The sequence below is a fragment of the Lepidochelys kempii genome, chromosome 7 (genome assembly GCF_965140265.1).
Source record: "Lepidochelys kempii isolate rLepKem1 chromosome 7, rLepKem1.hap2, whole genome shotgun sequence".
NCBI lineage: Eukaryota > Metazoa > Chordata > Testudines > Cheloniidae > Lepidochelys > Lepidochelys kempii.
In genome coordinates, this window is record NC_133262.1 from 111,433,144 (window position 1) to 111,451,450 (window position 18,307).

General features: G+C 42.5%; 1 protein-coding gene across 4 annotated transcripts in view; it reads left to right on the top strand.

The window, feature by feature from the left end:
* Positions 1–582: 582 nt before the first annotated feature.
* SHTN1 (shootin 1) overlaps positions 583–18,307 on the top strand; it is a 92,533-nt gene continuing 74,808 nt past the window's right edge. For 2 of the 4 annotated variants that reach the window (XM_073354255.1, XM_073354256.1), the window contains exons 1-2: positions 583–826; positions 13,408–13,460. In XM_073354255.1, the coding sequence (XP_073210356.1) occupies positions 763–826; positions 13,408–13,460 (117 nt within the window). In that variant the 5' untranslated portion in view covers positions 583–762. The remainder of the gene's footprint in view (positions 827–13,407; positions 13,461–18,307) is intronic. The other 2 variants (XM_073354253.1, XM_073354252.1) reach the window with 2 other exon arrangements.

The window sequence follows — 18,307 nt, forward strand, 5'->3', positions numbered from 1 at the left end:
CTACCTTCAACTACTCTCTATCTCTCATCTGCCCCAACATGTTACTTTTACACTGCCCCCCCCCCGAACATGCCATGTCTTCCTCCTGCACCCCTAATCTGCTCTGAGTCTGTCCTAAGGCAGGACCTTCTGTGCTTAAAGCAATGGACCTGGGGGCGCTGAATGCAGTTCCTACCTCTGCCTTAGACCCTTGGGCAAGTCACTGCACCTCCCTGTGCCTCAGTTCCCCATCTGTAAAACGGGGATAATACTTCCTTTCTCCCATCCTCTGCCCCTCTGGTCGATGTGGATTAACGCTCTGGGGCAGGGGCTGTCTCATTATATAGACCTAGCGGCACAGGTGCAATTTCTGACGGGTGGCAGGAGCTTCTCCTCCCCCCCGCAGCCTCCCCTGATGGCCTCACCCCGTTGCTGCCCCCACCCCCCGCTCTCCTCCTCCAAGTCCTGGCTCCTTATTTCCCCCCTGGGCTCCTTGTCTTGGGCCTCATCGCCCGGCCCTGCCCCTGCCGCTCGGAGCCGGGCAGGGCAGCCGCCGCCCGTGTGCAGCCCCCTCGCCCATGCTCCCTGGGCCGGCGGCGGCGCTCTGAGCATGTGCAGGGGGGGGGCCGCCGCCGCCGCCGCCGCCCGGGGGCTCTGCCTGGCGCGCCCCGGTCCCTCCCAGGTGAGGCTGCGCCGGGCAGGGTGAGGTGCGGAGCGGGCGGGCGCAGCCGGCGGCCCCAGCCTCTTTGCGGCCCCGGGCCAGCTCCGGGCGCAGCCGGCGGCATGAGCGGGCCGGAGCAGGAGGAGGAGAAGCAGCTGGAGCGTCTCACCAGCCTGAAGGCGCGAGGTAAGGCAGCGGCGGGCGGGGAGATGAGCTGGTGCGTTTCAGGGAGCGGCTGCTGCCATTGCGGCGGCCGCCGCCGCCTCGGGCTCCGTGGCAGGGTCAGGCAGGCGAGGGGACAATTGCACCGGCTGAGCCCCCGTGCAACCGGCCACCCCCCGCCCGCGCTTGCGGCCGGGGCTCCGGCCTGAAACAAGCGGGGCTGGGCGCAAGCCGGGCCAGGCGGGTGTGGGACTCTCCTGGCTCACTGATGTGTGACTCAGCCTCAGAGGAAGGGTGGGGAGAAAGGCACGCTGCAGACGAATTGCCTTGGGCACCAGCTTCACGCCTCCACCGTGGAGCTAGCACAGGGCCCCCTAAGGCAGCGATTTCAACCAGGGTAGTCACCGGAGGGCCTAACTTTGAGGCCTGTTTGATTCTCCTCCCAACCTCCCCCGATTTGAGATTTTTCTCTTGTTCCCCATTCTCTCTCGTGAAGGCTTGTATGGTTCTAATGGTTAATCTCTTCCCTTTTCAGGGCATATAAATCACCTTCCAGCACTCATCTGTTTTTGCTTGATTGCCGCAGCTAGGTCAGCTGTTGGCATTGGAATAATAGATGTGGGCTGATTTGGGTTGATGGGATAATGAAATATTTTAAGATGTACATAGGTTAACCTGTCTCTTTCTTCCTCCCAGCAAGTGCAAAATAATCCTGTACAATAAACCCAATATCAAATGCCTAAATAAATTTCCTAAAATGGACCCCAGTGAACTCCAGACATATCTGCCAAAAGGAGGCTCATTAGGCAAAATGTTTCTGTGCAGAAATGACAGGTTTCAGAGTAACAGCCGTGTTAGTCTGTATTCGCAAAAAGAAAAGGAGTACTTGTGGCACCTTAGAGACTAATCAATTTATTTGAGCATAAGCTTTTGTGAGCTACAGCTCATTTCATCGGATGCATACTGTGGAAAGTGTAGAAGATCTTTTTATACACACAAAGCATGAAAAAATACCTCCCCCCACTCTCCTGCTGGTAATAGCTTATCTAAAGTGATCACTCTCCTTACAATGTGTATGATAATCATTTGTTTCATGAGGTAAGAATCCAGCTACCCAACAGTCTTCCAAGGGAAGCTAAAACCATATACCATTCCTTGCCATTTCTGAAGTAACTTCCAGAGTCATTTATCCCTCTCAGCAAGGCCGGACGTGTTAAAGTACTGAACAAATAATGACAACTAAAAGTTCATTGGCTGCATAAGAATTATAATCCACTCTTGATCTGGATGCAAACCTCACACTGACATCAGTGTGAGTTCTCTTGTGCCTTAAGTGTAGCATGGAGTCCTAAATTAAATTGAAAATGGAATTTGGCCCTTGCTACCAAATGAGTTTGATACCCCTGCTTTAGTTGCTGTCTTCTGCTTTTCATAAAGGCATACAGTGTTCCAGCTCTGTAGATGTTGAGGTCTCTTGAATGCATATTGGCACACTTCAGGACAACTGCACCAGTATTTCCCCATAGTCATACAACAAGGGCACTCACTCTCAGACTTCCAACTCCCCAGCTATTGCCCTCCAAGATGGAGACCCACATGTCTCTCCCTGCTGACCCAGGTATTTCCAGGCTTCATAGTTCCTGCCTTCACCCTGTTATTCCCAGCACAGACCAGTTGCCTGAAGACACCTGCTTGCTTACTCTTCAGAGACGGTTAATAGGTGTAATTGCTACAGTTTAAACTGCCACACAGTGCTTCCTAGGCAAGCTTACTTTGTTCTTAAGGTAAAAAAGCATTACAGTGAAAACATTAAAAACAGCTAAACATTAAAAACAGCTAAACAGCTACATGCATTCTAATGAGCTTACCAGAGTCCATCCCAACTCTATGGATTCTAATAGGAGCAGTCCTTCAAATCCCCCTCCAAGGGGATGCATTATGATTGCAGGTTCACCACAGTTTCAGTTTAGAACAAGCACCCGGGCTTATGGGACCTCAGTAGGCCCAGTACTCCCAACCCTACCATAAGGATTGGTGCCCTCTGTGGACCAGGGGTCCCGTGCCTTTGTTGAATCAGGAAGAAGGCCCTGAGCTAGTTTAAAAGCAGGCTTTTTTTAAAAAAAAAAAACCAAAACAAAAACACAAACCTTTCTTTGTCTCTTGCCCCTGGAGAATCCAGTTTGAACACGTATATGGATACCTCTCCAAGGGGATAGCTTCAAAGGGCTGTTAATGGAAGAAGTCCATTAGCATACACCTCCCTACTAGAGAAGATGCATACAATGCCAAAATAACACATACTCAATTGTGTTTTTCAGACAGTGTACCCCAAAAGTATTAACCCTAATTCAATAAGGTTTCTTAATTCGATAAGGCTTTGTTCAGGTTATGAAAGGCTATTGTCAATCTGTCACACATATTGTGCCATGATGTTTGGTTCAATCTATAAGTAGCCAGATGAACTGGAAGAATTGGCTTTATCAGCTGCTTGCATTTCAGTTATGCATCTACTTGATCAGTACAGCTCATACCCTAACATACAAAGGGTTTGCAGCTTTGTAGTGGTCAGATACAAAGGGTTTGTAGCTCTACCTTTAATTTTTGAAGCAGATTTATGACTTGAGATGCATTTTATTTGTTTACACTACATCACAGTTCCTTCAGCTGTACTTAAACTGTCCTCTGCACATCATGAGATGGCTTTGTTTTGAAAAGGAAATTTTTAACTATAGCTGGTAGTAATTTGCATGGATATATTGGACAGAATAGTATGATGCAATTTTCTCTTGAGTGGGAATGGTGTAGGTCTGGTGATTGGCATGGGTGCTTACATTGTGTATGAGTCTGACGTATAAATTTACCTCCTCTCCTCCGCTGTACAGCTGAATTTTTTTGAGCGTCAGCTCTAAGACTTCAGATAGTTTTAAAGGTGGTTTTTTTTTTTTTTTTTAAATTTCCCAGTAACTAACCCAACTGCTGGATCCACTGCTGCTCTAACTTGTATTCCGGCCTGTGAACAAGTTCAATAAGTGTTCATTCATGATTCTCAAATGGACACACTTCTGTAATTCAACACCAAATACACAAATTTAGATAAAGTTATTCTAAACAACTAGTCCTCACTGCTGTCCATCAGCACCGTTGGTTCCAAAATACCAACAATCACTGAAATGACTACACATTTTGGAGTATTCCTCACAGGCACTTTGGAGAAAATCCTGTTCTTATTGAACTCGGTTGGAATAAGGCCAGGATTTCACCCATGATGTCTAGGGATCTCCAGCCAGACAACCGTAACACTGTTAACTATCTAATGGAGCTTATGGCACTCCAGGAAATAGGTTGGGGAAAAGATATCATGGCTCAAGTATGTTCTGCCCTAGATCCACATCTGTTCTTGAAATGGGACACTGTCACATGCAGATGAAGAGCAATATTTTATCATAAATTATATACATTTATTTTAAATGTGGGAGTTTTCCGATGCTATTACAAAACCTAAGAACAGCAGAAATATTGTCATGCTCATGTGAGTTTGGGATTTTTTTAAAAGGAAAAAATATTCCAATGGAAAATATTTGTAAACATTTATTCCCTTGTAGTTTACATATAGCAGCATTTTACCAGGACATGGGCCTGTAAAGTTCTACTGACATGTCCAAGTTCTGGGAAATGCCAAAGGTGAATAACCTAAATAATAAAATTTTAAAAGTTATTTTATTTGTAATCAACTATGTATTGTTAAACAGCTAACTAAAACTTTTTATATAAAGGAAGCAAGTTTAATCTAACACTGTCCCATTAATATTTCAGATAAAAGAAAAAGGGAAACCATTTTAGACATTTATGACCTTTCTCAGATAATAGAGATAAATTGGCTTTAGGGACACTCAGTAACTGCAGGCAACATGTAACTAAAATAAATGTTTTGAAATCTTACTGACACTTTGTATAGGAGTGGGTAATGGTATTTCTCCAAACATAATGCTGCTCAAACTCCACAAGGTAAACCAGCATGGAAGCTCCCAATTAAATCTCAGTGGTTGGGTTATGGGGGCTGTGGCAGAGGCCTCCCAGCCCCAGGGATCCTGGAGATCTGTATAGAATGGGAGATCAAGTCCTGTGGATGACTGGCATCTTTATAGTGTATTCTCTGTGCTGCTTTTTCTCCTTTCCCCTACAAAAGTATGGCTGCTACAGGAGTTTTGCTTATATTGCTGCCCACTGTGCACTTACACAAATCTACCCACCCCGCAAGAGCACACATGGGGAGCATAACATTGTTTTTCTGGCAGTACTAAGTGTGAGTCCAGGGGGCTATCTATATCTCCAGTGGGGTCCACACTACTCACCCTTACCTGAAACACTTTAAGGTGTTGACTCTGGAGTTTGGAAGAGGAGAAGGAACATAAAGTAGAGCCTCTGTTATCCTCCTTTGATGCCCTAACAGCGATTAACAGTTCTTATCTTTGCTACGCTTCTGTTTTGCTATGGTGGGGTACTATTGTTTGAGAAATGTGCTATGGGACAGACCCAGTATGATTCTTGGGCCTAATCTCTTGCTTTCCAGGCTTGCAGGAACTGGAAGCACAACACCATCACCCCTTTAGGGCAGGTCTGCACATAAACCTTTTACTGCTTAAGTAAAGTTGGTTAAGCATGCGATTTATTTAAACATCATTTCTGTACTAGCAAAAGCGCTAGTGTGGACACATTTATCCTGGTGAGACTCGGTCTTTTGCCCAGCGTAACCTATTTCATTCAGAGAACCAGTGTAAGCTATACTGGCAAAAACACTCTTGCCACTATAGGCTGGATCTGCTGCAAACCTTTTCTGGTGTAGATTAGATATTCATCTAGAGGAGTGTATGATGGACTGAGCTTTGCTTTCCTTGACAATTTTATTTACAATCTGATTAAATGACCATTTCAACCCGGTTACTCTGATTAAGTGGAATCCTTGGTTGATTTGACATGGAAGGACACTCAACCATATTCTGTGGAAGTCATTTGAACCTCTTTAAAATAAAAATACAAAAACGGACACGAATGTAGCATTGAGGTTACTTGAATGTTTGCAAGCAGGGAAATGTGAAACATTAGACGCACAAACATTTTAGCTTGTGATTTTAGTTGGTGTAGGTACTGCCACCTGTTGTGAATGTTGCCCAACACTTTCCATTGTAAGACCCTGGTTTGGGTTGCTTATTGCTTTGTAAAGCCTAATTTTCCATACCAGGTATCTGCCTTAGGCTGAATTTTTGGAAAACTTCAACAAAAACTGTTTAGTCATTTCTCAAAATGAGGTGAGGGAAAAATATGATTTTCCTATTTAAAAAAACAACCACCCTCAAAAGGGTTTCATTTTAAAGCTGTAGTGTCTCCATGCTTTGGAACAAGGACTTGAAATTTGGTAGGGTAGGGTGGTGCAGTGAGTCTGATTTCAGAGATCAGGTTTCAGAGTAGCAGCCGTAGAGATGTGCTTTTTTTGCTGTCTGTGTGAAAACCCCCGTGAATCTGGCCAACTAATGAGACTCTGAAAATTGCAGTTCACACATGGTCGATAGAGACTTGTTGGAATTTGACAGGTAGAGTCACTGAAGATTTCATTGGTACTGAGTGTTCTCCATCCTGGGGCGCCAGGGACTGAGCAGAACTCTTCCTACAATTGCTCCTTCCATTCATCTGGGACTGATGTGGTGCCAGGCACAGGAACTGAGGGATACTCAGGGCTGGGGCACAGGGCGGGGTGCGGGTGCGGGGCGGCGCTTACCTTGGGTAGCTCCTCGGAAGCAGTGACATCACCCTCTCGCTCCTAGGTGCACTGCCTCTGCCTACAGACGCCGCCCCTGCAGCTCCCATTGGCCACAGTTCCCAGCCGGTGGGATCTGCGAAGCTGGTGCTCGGAGTGGGGGCAGCGCACGGAGACCGTCTGGCCATCCCTATGCCTAGGAGCCAAGGGACATGTTGCTGCTTCCGAGGAGCCGTGCAGAGCCAGGTAGAGAGCCAGCCAGCCCCGGACCAACTGGACTTTTAACGGCTCGGTCAGTGGTGCTGACTGGAACCACAAGGGTCCTTTTTCGACCTGGTGTTCCGCTCGAAAACCCGACCCCTGGCAACCCTAAGACAGGCCCAAGCAGGGAGGTGAGGGGGAAGACTGGAAATGGTAAGGTTGGGGGCTGGAACTGGCATGTGCAGTCAAGAGTGGGGAGTGGAGATTTGGATGAGGACAGGCTGGGGGCAGGCTTAGAGGGGAACGTGCAGAAGGGTCTGTAACCGCTCGAGCATGCTCCTCTCAGAACCTGGAATAGAACCCAGGATTCCAGAGACTCTGTATTCCATTTCTGTCAGCAAATAGCTGTAAAAACCCACTGGCAAAGTGTCTCATCCCTCTTCCAGTGCTGGCCTACAAAGAAGGTGACAGCCTGCTATTGCTGTCAGTTACTCTGTTAGTTCAAGTGGCAGAGGTCTGTGGTGCGAACCTAAAGATTCTAACTCTGCTGATGAATCATGTGGGAATCCATATGGTTTCACATGGTAGAATTTCTGTTTGCTTTGTTTTTTTTAAATCTAGAAAATTACATACCAAAAATACATTAAAGGAATATAAGGTTGCAAAGTCTAGCACTCAGAAGTAAGGAAATGCCAGAATAAAGGTTGCTGATGAATCCTTAAATAGGCCATCCTGTGCATCTTAGCAACCTTAACATTTTCAATTTTGTTTTTTGTATGTAATATCATATTTTATTGTATACTTACCATACTAGAAGAGCCTCATTGGCTTAGACTGTCTATATAACTTCTTTTCTGATTTATGATCATGCATGCACAGTACACTTAACTAGGATATTTGTTTTCTTTGGAGACTGACACTAACAATTGTTGAATGGTATGTCTTGCAAGCTGTCTCTCAGAGGAATACTATAAGTTGCATTAACGGTTTATATGGCTTATAATTCCTATTTTACTGTGTCTGTGTATAAGTTTAGCTGGCTTGTTTTTCATGTGATACATCCTCAAACATTCCTAAAGTTCAAATATTACTTTCACTGACGTTGTTTAAAATATTGTAGAATGTTTTTCTTTTATTTCACACAAGAATTTGTTGTATACAGTATTTGTACCCTGTTAATTTATAAGCTCTCAGTATATTTCAAACTTCACAATCAAGTAAGCTGGAAACTGAATTTTTCTGTAAGCTGACATAATATATGTGTTGCTAATAAAATATTTTAGAGTAAGGTTAAATGAATGAAACACCATTAATAGTGACATAGGTTTCACCCCTGCAAGGGCCAGCCCTATTGACTCTCTTGGTTGCCCAGCCCCTTGCAGGACTGACCACTTAGAATTACGGTTGTATGTGTTTGCGTGTGTCAACACATAATGCTTTCCTTTATTATAACTTTATATTGTCTGAGTACATTTTACTGTGTATGTTTTATATGGTGTCTGTCTGGCATTCATGGAGTAACTTGCATTAGTGCATCTAAAGATGGCAACAAAAAATAGGATAATATTTTTGAGGTATTAGGTAATTAAAGGCTACATCATTATGCATATTTAAAAGCGGACAGAATTAAAGTTACTACAATTTTGTATACAATACAAATACTATTGCATTTTCTGTCTTCTGAGCATTCAGATGTGCTAGAGGCTTTATAAATTAGAGAGAAGCTCCCTTCTGCTGGAGAATTAAGAGCATATCAGATCATGTGGGCTGATCCTTACTTGAGGTAATTCTATGTAGCTCCTCTGAAGTCAATGGAACCATGCTGGTTTACACCAGCTGAGGATCTGACTTGACTAAGGGAACCTTCAGTCCATAGTGACATTGGCTATGATGGTAAATGGTAGTTGCACAAGTTATTACCACCCACACATACAAGTGAATTTATAACCAATCCCCCCCCCCCACTCCTATACACATCTAGTTGTCAATAAAGACATTTTTTAACCCAGAAAACTGCAAACTGTCTGAGAGTTGGGGAGGGAGAAAAGAGTCTTAACATTAAAATGGAGATTTTTCATCTATTCAAAATCAGCTGAATGGCGTTTGCTCAAACAGAAAATATTACGCCTGTCGACTGAGATTAAGCATGAACATTTTTGGCCCAAAAGGTGAACATTTCAAAAAGTCATATGCAACTGCAAAAAAGGGTGATAGAGAGAGCACTACTAGAGCACTTTTTTATATAATAAGCATAGGTGTGTCTGTCTAATGTTCACTGTAAAGCAGATTCATCATCTCATACTTCTGCTTGTATGACATTGTTCCAGTAATAAATCCACTTTTAGCATTTGTGTAATAAATTAATATAAAATAATGATCTGCTTTTAGCACACTCAGTTCCAGGGGAAATGTATCTTTAACCTCATTATCAGTAAAACAGCGACCACTACATTTATATTTTTGTCTTTTGCTTTAGTTGTATGCTACAGTTCAGCCTAGCAGAACCTCACTAATACCTGTTTCTGGGGGGGACAATTGAATTTTGGGACCAAGTGAACATGGTATCAATGTGTAGACACGGAATGTATTTTGTTCAATCATTTTGATAATTTGTGGCTTGAATATTTTAAATAATAATAATATTTTCAGCAGGGTGGTGGTGGGCCAGCATATCAGCACTCTTCTGGTGGCCCCATGGTATTTTTGCAGACTTGAACCAAAGCAGTCATGTGTTCCTGAGTCTGCAAACAGCTAGTCAGGAACAGTAGGCATCATTCTGATCTCACTGATTTTTACGCTAATTTAAGTCCATTGACTTCAATAGTTAATCCTTATTTACATTAGCATAACTGATATCAGAATGACAGTAACTATGAAAAGTGTGATATATCCCTATTATACATAAAAACTATATGTGAGGTGGTTATTCTGAAAGTTAATGTTTACAGTATAGACAGTGTACAGTGATAAGATGTTACACTGTTGAGTCTTTCATGCAGCTATTCCAGAATTTTATGGGAGTAGTTTGGGAAGAGCATCACCACTTTCTCCCTCTTCTGACCATGGTTGTGATAATGTGATGTTGTGCTGGGAAGAGAGCACCATTTTCTTTGTGCAGATTAGTGAAGTTCTACTATACACTAATTCACATTCACATAATCAGTATGAAATAGCACAGGGCTGGGAGCCAGGAACTCTTGAAGGGCTCAGGTACCACAATGATGAATATAGTAGAAGAACCTTAGTAGACTAGAATAAAATCCTGGCTCTGCCACTGACTGACTGTGAGGGTTTGGGCAAATCACTTCACCATTCTGTTTCTGTTCTCCATCTGTAATATATTTTCTGCCTGCCTGTAATTAATATTGGTATAGGACTTTAAACAAAGTGCTACATAAGTATATGGTACTATTATTAATTGTCATGAGTTTACCCAGTACATTGTTGAATTATGAGAAGATGATTATCAGTCACACATGGAATTTTAGAGTTAAGTGAATCTTGTAGACATCTGATCCTGGCTAACTTGAGTTAGGGATGCCACTGAACTTTGTTTGGTATCCAAGTGCATACAGTATGGACTTAATGCTTAAAAACCAAAAACCTGCATAAAGGCTCCACTAGAAAAAGGTTGTTGCATCTTTCATCGGATACCTTTTAAGTGCCACCCTTGTTCCACTCTAACCAAGAATTTGATTCACAGCATAGATCCACTTTTTAAAACTTTTGTGAGCTATCTTAGGGAAGAGATTTATTAAGAACGCTTCACCTAAAGATTCCGTAAAAGGGGTCTACATGTGTCCTCTGGAAGCTGTCATCCATATAATGTTAGCAGAGGTCTCAATATGAAACGAGGTTCTTCTGAGTCCATGTCAGGAGCATTAAAACGGGGAAAAGGGGGCAACTTCTTAATGACAATAAAAGATCATGGCCTGACAGGCCTTGATTGACTGACTGATTTGTGTATGGGGCTAACTAAACAGTAGGATGGAATGCAGTAGGAATTCCAGGCTTAAAACTGGTTTGTTGATCCAGTCATTTTAAGTCCTACATACCAAGTTTGCATTATCCTTAAATATACCTAGAAACTGTTAGCATCTTCCAAGGAGCTATACCTACCAAGACAACAAGAACCTCTATTTTCACATCTTTGGCTGGGGTCTATTGAGATTACAAACGTCGTCTTTCATGGTCATAAAGCAAACCCAGAAATTTCTTATAAATAGGATATTAGCTAGTGGCAATTCATTTTTAATTCCCTAAGAGAGAACTTAATTTTATTGCTCTGTTATCTCTGTGTGTATATTTTTTCCATATAATTTCCTTATCTCTCAGATCTGCAGATATCTGGTGAGTTTGCATGTGGTTTGTGGTCACATTTTCAGTGGTTTTGTTGTGCTTTTCTCTTTGAAAGTCCTGGGTGGCTCTGTACAGACACTGTGGTTTTGGGGTTGCCACAGTTTGTAGCCAAGCAAAGGTTGGGAGGGGGGGAGAACCTCTGTTAGGAAATAGAGGTAGATTCATTGTTCTGGTAGCCCAGAGTATTCGTTTTCGCAACACACTCTCTTGTAAATGGCTAACAAAGAGCGTGTCTACATTGCAGTTGGCACGTGTGATTGTAGCACGTGTACGCATACCTGAACTAGCTTTGGGCGAGCTAGCCTGCTAAAAATAACAGTGTAGCCACAGTGGCCACAGGCTAGTTTTCAGAGTACGTAATCTGCGCAGGATTGTACTTGGGTGGCTAGCTCATGTAGCTGCCTGAGCTATTGTGGCTACTAGTTTTTAATGGGTTAGCTAACTCAATGCTAGCTTGGGTATATGCACATATGCTGCAGTGGCACCTCCTGCCTGCAGTGTAGACGTAGCCTAAGCTACTTTTAAGGAGCCCAGCATCCTTGAATTACCTTTTGCAGTTGACATGGCCAGTTGCCTCTGTGTGTCTGCAGATTAGCTAAGATGGTCCAGTCGTTAGGGCACTGGCCTAGAACTTGCGAGACCTGGGTTTAGTTCCCTGCTCTGGCACAGACTTCCTGTGTGACCTTGGGCAAGTCTCTGTGCCTCAGTTACCCATCTGTAAAATGGGGATAATAGCACTTCTCTACCTCACTGGAATGTTGCAATTCTTTTTAATGTATCTATCCTTATAAAGTGCTTAGATAAGACAGTAATGGGGGCAGAGGGCATATATAAATACCTTAGATAGAAAAACACTTTTGCAGATTGCCAACAAGTTTACCATCTTGGGCTTCGTTTAAAGAGAGAGTTGCATCAGTTTAACTTAAATTGGTTTTTAAACCACTTTAGTTAAACTGGCGCAAAAAGCGGTGTGGACACTCTTATTTTGTTTTAAAGACCATTCCTAATTGACTTAGGCAAACTGAAATAAGTCTGGTTTAAACAAAAATAAATGTTCACACAGCCTTTTGCACCAGATTAACTATATCAGTTTAAAAGTATCACCTTGCTTAAGTTAAACCAGTGCCACTTTTTTGTGAAGACAAAAGAAAAAGATAGTGACAGATAGTGAGTGCTTAAGTGGGTGAGGTAGGAACAATGGCTACCATATTCAGATACTCTGGTTGCTGTGTTTAATGATGCATCCCTCTGGAGAGTTGCACCATATTTTTTTGTATTCTTTAATTTATTTCCACAAGATGTCCACAGTACCTCAGAAGACAGACAGATTGCACATGGTCCCTGTCCTAAAGACCAAAATATGTAATGTCACATGACATAATGAAGGGATGACAAACCTCTGGGGGTGGGAATAGGTCAAAGAAGACAGAGGTCATTGCATTGAGCTTAAGCAACTATTCAGCAAAGTTGTGTGCACTGCAGGTTGAGGAAACAAATGTCGTTTATAAATATATGTATAAATCAAAGTCCTTTGACAATAAAATGGAAGCTGGAATTCCTAGTTCTCAGGTAATATACTACATTTATGATTGGGATAGAAATATGGTCCAGTGGTTTGGGCTCTGTCTTGAGACACTGAAGACCAGGTTCCATGCCCCCCTTCTCCACTGACTTCCTGGGTGTCCCTGGGCAAGTCACCAAGGGTCAGATTTTTAAAGGTATTTGTGTCCAACTCCCAATTTAAATCGGTGGAAGTTAGGCTCTCTGTGACTCCATTCCCCATCTGTGAAATGTGGCTAATAGAACTTCCCTACGTCACAGTGGTGTTGTGAAGATAAACACATTAAAGGTTGTGATGTACTCCGAGATTACAGTACTGGGAGCCATAGAAGTATCTTAGATAGGATGATTCATGAGACACCAGCACTAAAACAATATCTGATCCCTAATCTGTTCTAATTTGGATTTAAAAACGTGAATCCCTGTCACTGATTCTTTCTAACTGTTGATTGACGAAATTCGTTGATTATTAGGACCCATCTTCTTCTGCAGACACTCCATAGGTTCCTGAAGTCTAAAGAAATGCTCTAGTTCAACCACACGTTATTGGGTTTAAGGCAGGAGTTATTACATAAAGTTCCCTGGCCTGTGTAACATAGGAGGTCAGATTAGATAACCATGATAGCTTTAAAATGAATGAATAAGAAAGTCAATGGGAATTCTGTGCATGGAGCAGCTATGGAATCAGGCCATGAGTGTACTACTAAAATATGTTTTTAATTCTTTTTTATAGCTATCGGTGAATATGAAGATCTTAGAGCAGCAAACAACAAAAAGAAAGAGGAGGTTTGTACTCTGCAATATGTTTCCTTAACACCTAATGTACTAGATATTGGAAGTCTTTGTTTGTCTACTGACTTCAGCTGAGTCCAAATATATCGAGGGAAATTTTGTTGTCTCTTGTAGCAGCTGAAGGCTAACTGTATGCTAAGAGGTGAAGAATAACATACAGCAATGTGTATGATTGTTGTGAGACAAACACGTGCCTCAAGGATGTAGCAAGATCCTTCTTGGCCTTATGCCTCCAATACCTGAATTGTAAATTTATATCTCAACAATCACACAGCCAAGCCTAGTCTACATTAGAAAATTATGTATGTTTTTAACTTTGGGTGCAGCAGCACCCAGTGTAAAAGTGGTTCAGATATGAATGTGGACTAAGTGAATCATTCAAAAATATCTCAGGAAGACTTGCTTCCCCCAGGTCTGAATCTCATTTGTCAGAACCATTTTATGAAATGCATATTTATTTATTTTTTTAAATCTAAAAATATCTTGTGAATGTAGGAATGCAATCTTTTTTTAAAAAAGAAGCATTTGAAATCAGTCTCCCATCCAGATTTTTAATTCATTTTAATAGAATTAAGGATTATAGATGAACCTGAGCCTATAGCCTTGATGAAGGTGAAACTCCCCTGGACTTCATATGGACAAGTCAGAACTGCAGGATTGGACTTCTTAAAGTAAGAAGTAAAGTAATGGAGGTCTCAGAATCATTGGAAATCCCCAAAGTAACTCAGGGATTTAGCCAGGCTACTTCCACTGGAATCAGTTGAGGGTTCTGCGGCCTTTCAGTGGAAATTGTTAGTTGCTAAATCCCTGAGTCAGTTTCGAAATCTCAGCCAGTGACTCTGGGAGTGCATCAAGTTTGCTGCTCAGGCTCTGAAGCTCATCCTCCCTAGACTTCAGAACCTGAGCTCCAGCCCAAGCTGCAGCTATTTTTAGAGTTTTAGGGCAAGCCCCACTACCCAAAGTGAGTTGATCCGGACTGGGAGACTCAGTACCTGGTCTGTGTATACTAATCCCGCACTGGGTAATGGGGCCTGACTAATCACTGTGGGGCCTGGAGACCACGACCCCTTACCCCTGCTGCGCATGCTCCAGGTGGAAGGGACAGATAAAAGGAGGCAGCCCAGCTCGGACTGGGCTGGCTGAGGAGGAGGGGCGTGTGCCCAAGGCTTTTTCAGAGGTGCCTGAGACTCTCCAAGCGGTGGGAAATCGTGAACCTGGACTACGCTGTAGACGAACAGCTGACTGCGGAGTGGGGGGGACCTGATTCGTTAAAATGAGGTGGAGTGTGGTGGTGGTCTTGCCATTCAGTAAATGCACCATGTAAATGAGGAAGTAGTTTTATTGTGGATATCTGCAATAAAAGAAAGCGTGGGAAGTAGCTGGGGGTGAGGGAGGGAGTGTGGGCAAACAGTGAAAGTTCTCCCTCTTCTTTATGAGTGTTTGGCAGTTAATGCACATGGGATAGTTTTTACATCTTGGAAGAAAGTTGTTGTATGGACACTCTAGATCTCATTCTATGAAATATGTTGCAACCACGTTGCAAATATGGTGCAAAATGTTAATGGATAGACTAGTAAAGGAAACTCAAAACTGGTTTTCCCCACTAAAATTCAGCGATGTCTGTAGCTATTTGACTCTCTTTTGCCTTCTGTTGTGCTGAATGCATTTCTCTTCTCCCTCTCTTGCCTGCCCTCCCTCCCCCTGACAAAATCCATCTCTCTTCCCTGGCTAAAGTTTTTCTAATTTTTCCATCCGGTTCCTTCTTTTGCTCCCAGCATACCTCTCCCACGCCAAACCCTCCCAACCCTGGTATCATAGTGATTCATCCTGCAGTCTAGGAGAACTGGTCATATCTGTCTTCAGAGAGCTTCCAGCAGGACTGATCAACATTTTTTGTCAAAGCTTTCCTCCTTCTCTTCCCCCCAACAAAATGATTTTTTTTTCAAATAAATAAATATAATTGTTCAGAATTTCCCCCCAAATTAAAAATTAGTTTGGTTTTTGATGATTTCTTTTGCCTAGTGCTAGTGCTGAGCATTGTGGTTCTGATTCTGCAAAACACCTAAACACATTTTAACTTTATTTTAATGGGACTGCTTATTTGCTTAAAGTTATGTATGTGCCGGTGTTTTTTGCAGGAGACAGGTCAAAATGCTCCGGAATTTGCCGCATCAAGCCCTTAGCGTGAATGGGAGAAAGCATGGTCCAGTGCAAGAGTTCTCAACCTTTTTCTTTCTGAGCCTCTGACCCGCCCCCCCCCCCCAACATGCTATAAAAACTCCACAACCTACCTGTGCCACAACAACTGGTTTTCTGCATATAAAAGCCAGGGCTGGCATTAGGGGGTAACAAGCAGGGCAGTTGCCTGGGGCCCCACACCACAGGGACCCCTGCAAAACTACATTGCTCAGGCTTCAGCTTCAGCTCCAGGTGGCTTGACTCAGGGCCCCGGGCTTCAACCCCATGCAGTGGGGCTTCGGCTTTCTGCCCTGGGCCACAGCGAGTCTAATGCTAGTCCTGATTGCTGGACCCCCTGGAACCTGCTCGCTGCCCCCGCAAGGGGCCCCAGACCTCTGGTTGAGAACCACTGGTCCAGTTGACCGGGCATAGAACTTGAAGTCAGGAGTTCTCATTGCTATTCTTTGCTGTGCCATTCTCTCACTGTGACCTTGAGAAAGTTGCTTCACCCCTCTGCATCTCTGCCCATTTGTAGAATGGAGATAATGACAGATAACTGCTTTGCTTTGAGACCTACATGTGGAAAGCACTATATAAAAGCTAGGTAGTAGTGTATGTGCTTCTACCGCAGTTTATTGGCCATTTTCCCAAAATGAAGATGTGCATTCTTCTGTGAATATGGAAGATGCCATGCCAGATATTTTTCTTTCTTGGAAAAGAATTTAGTATATATTACAAATTCAAGCAGAGTTCATCACGCAACAAACAGCTAGGGTCAAAAGTAACCTGAAAAGAAAACTGAAAACTAGATCTGTGCCCTTTGTACATCTTTAATGTAGAAAGAAGGCCTGAAAAACTTTTTTGTTTTGTGTTAAGGTTTTTTCCTGCCTGGTTTTATATTAGACTAGACCTTAATTTCTATCCTGTTTTCCCCTGGAAGATTCTATGAAGAACTAGAGCATGATGTCAGAGACACCAGGGAAAACCTGATTGAGAGAGGAAGTGGTTTTAAATTGGGCATTTTAAAACACTTTTTGGCTAACATTTTAAAACTCAAGCAAGTAATAGAAGGAAAGATATCTGAGTCAAAAATTCCCCCTCGCCCATCTTATTAAGGTGTGAGAAAGTACACAATCAACATTGAGATCTCCAGTGAGTTATCCAGCAAAATAAGACTGACATTCCTAATATTTTAAGGTAAAATCAAATAATCTGTCCCCCCTTCTTCCTCAAAAAAATTCCTTTCCAGCCTGGTTTACACATCTTAATGGAGTAAAAAAGGCACAGCCCCAATTATTTTCCTTTATAGGTCACCTTCTTATTTAAAAAACAAAAACAAACTAGGACTAAAAACGTCAAGGTAACTTAACAGTCAACTGAACTCCCCCTCTCCCCTTAGATACGTAATATGCAGCTCTGAAGCATTCAAAGTCAGGGAACGAATACATATTTATGAATACTTGCTATAGATCATACAGGAACTACTTTTGTGCATCAGCATGGGCAGTGTTTTGTCACCCTGCCAGCAGAAAAGGAACTGAGACAGAACCTTTCAAGAAACAGTGTATGTAATACAGTATCTTTGATACTGTTTGTCATTGTTAATTTCCCTTTCCTTGTGTGGCTTTCACTGAGTAGGGATTGTTAATTTGGAGTACTTTAAATTTCAGTAAAAAAAATTTTTTTAAAAGGGGAAACTGTATGTTTTCATTGTGTTTTCTGTATATATGCAGTTTCTCTGAGACCAAATGGCACATGGTACTGCAGTGGGAAAAGGAAAGTAATTACTTGGCTGTTTGAAAATGAATCTCCTATTAGCAACCGTCTGTCTAGAAACAAAGAAGATGGATCCCTATATTGATGGCATGTCTCTTTCTCTTTACGTTGGACGTGACAAATGCCATGTGATTCCTTCTTGGACAATACTTAATTTTTAATTTGATATTTTCACTAAAATTGTAACATTTCAAAGTCCTTCATAAAATAACCATGTCAAGAAAAAAGGAATTTTTGGCTAAACTGTGGAAGTGACTTAATTCACTGTGTGATGACTATGTAAACTTTGATGCATCCAGACATCTAGGATAAATAATATCCCGTGATTATTTAGATGAATTAAAATGTAGTAAGCCGTTCTATCTAATACGTGGCTCAAAGTCTGCTCTCTTGTTTTAAGTGAAAAATAAGTTGACTTTTCTCTCCTAGGGCCTGATCTTGCACCATTGCACTTAATGGGAGCTTTGCCATTGATGTCAGTGAGTGCAGGATCAGATTCACAGCTGGATAACTGAGCCAGTTGCAAGGATCTAGGGGTGAAATTCTGGCTTCATTCAAATCGATGCAAAATTCCCATTGACATCAACATGGCTCAGATTTCACCCTAGTGCTCCAGACTTCCAGTGTGGTTTGCCTGGTGGGCTCATGTATCCATGCGGAGTCTCATTTAAGTCAGTGGAGCTTGACGTGGGCGCAGGCAACCACTTAAACACATCACATTGTAGGATCAGAGTGTAGAATAGGCAATGACAGGTTTTGTGCTGTGCTGACCCAAGATGCTGGTCAATTTTGAAGTCTTCCATCCCTCTCCTAACATGTCCAATACTATACTGCATGGATATCTTCAGTATTCACATATTTCCTCTTGTAAGAAGTAAGCTATATCA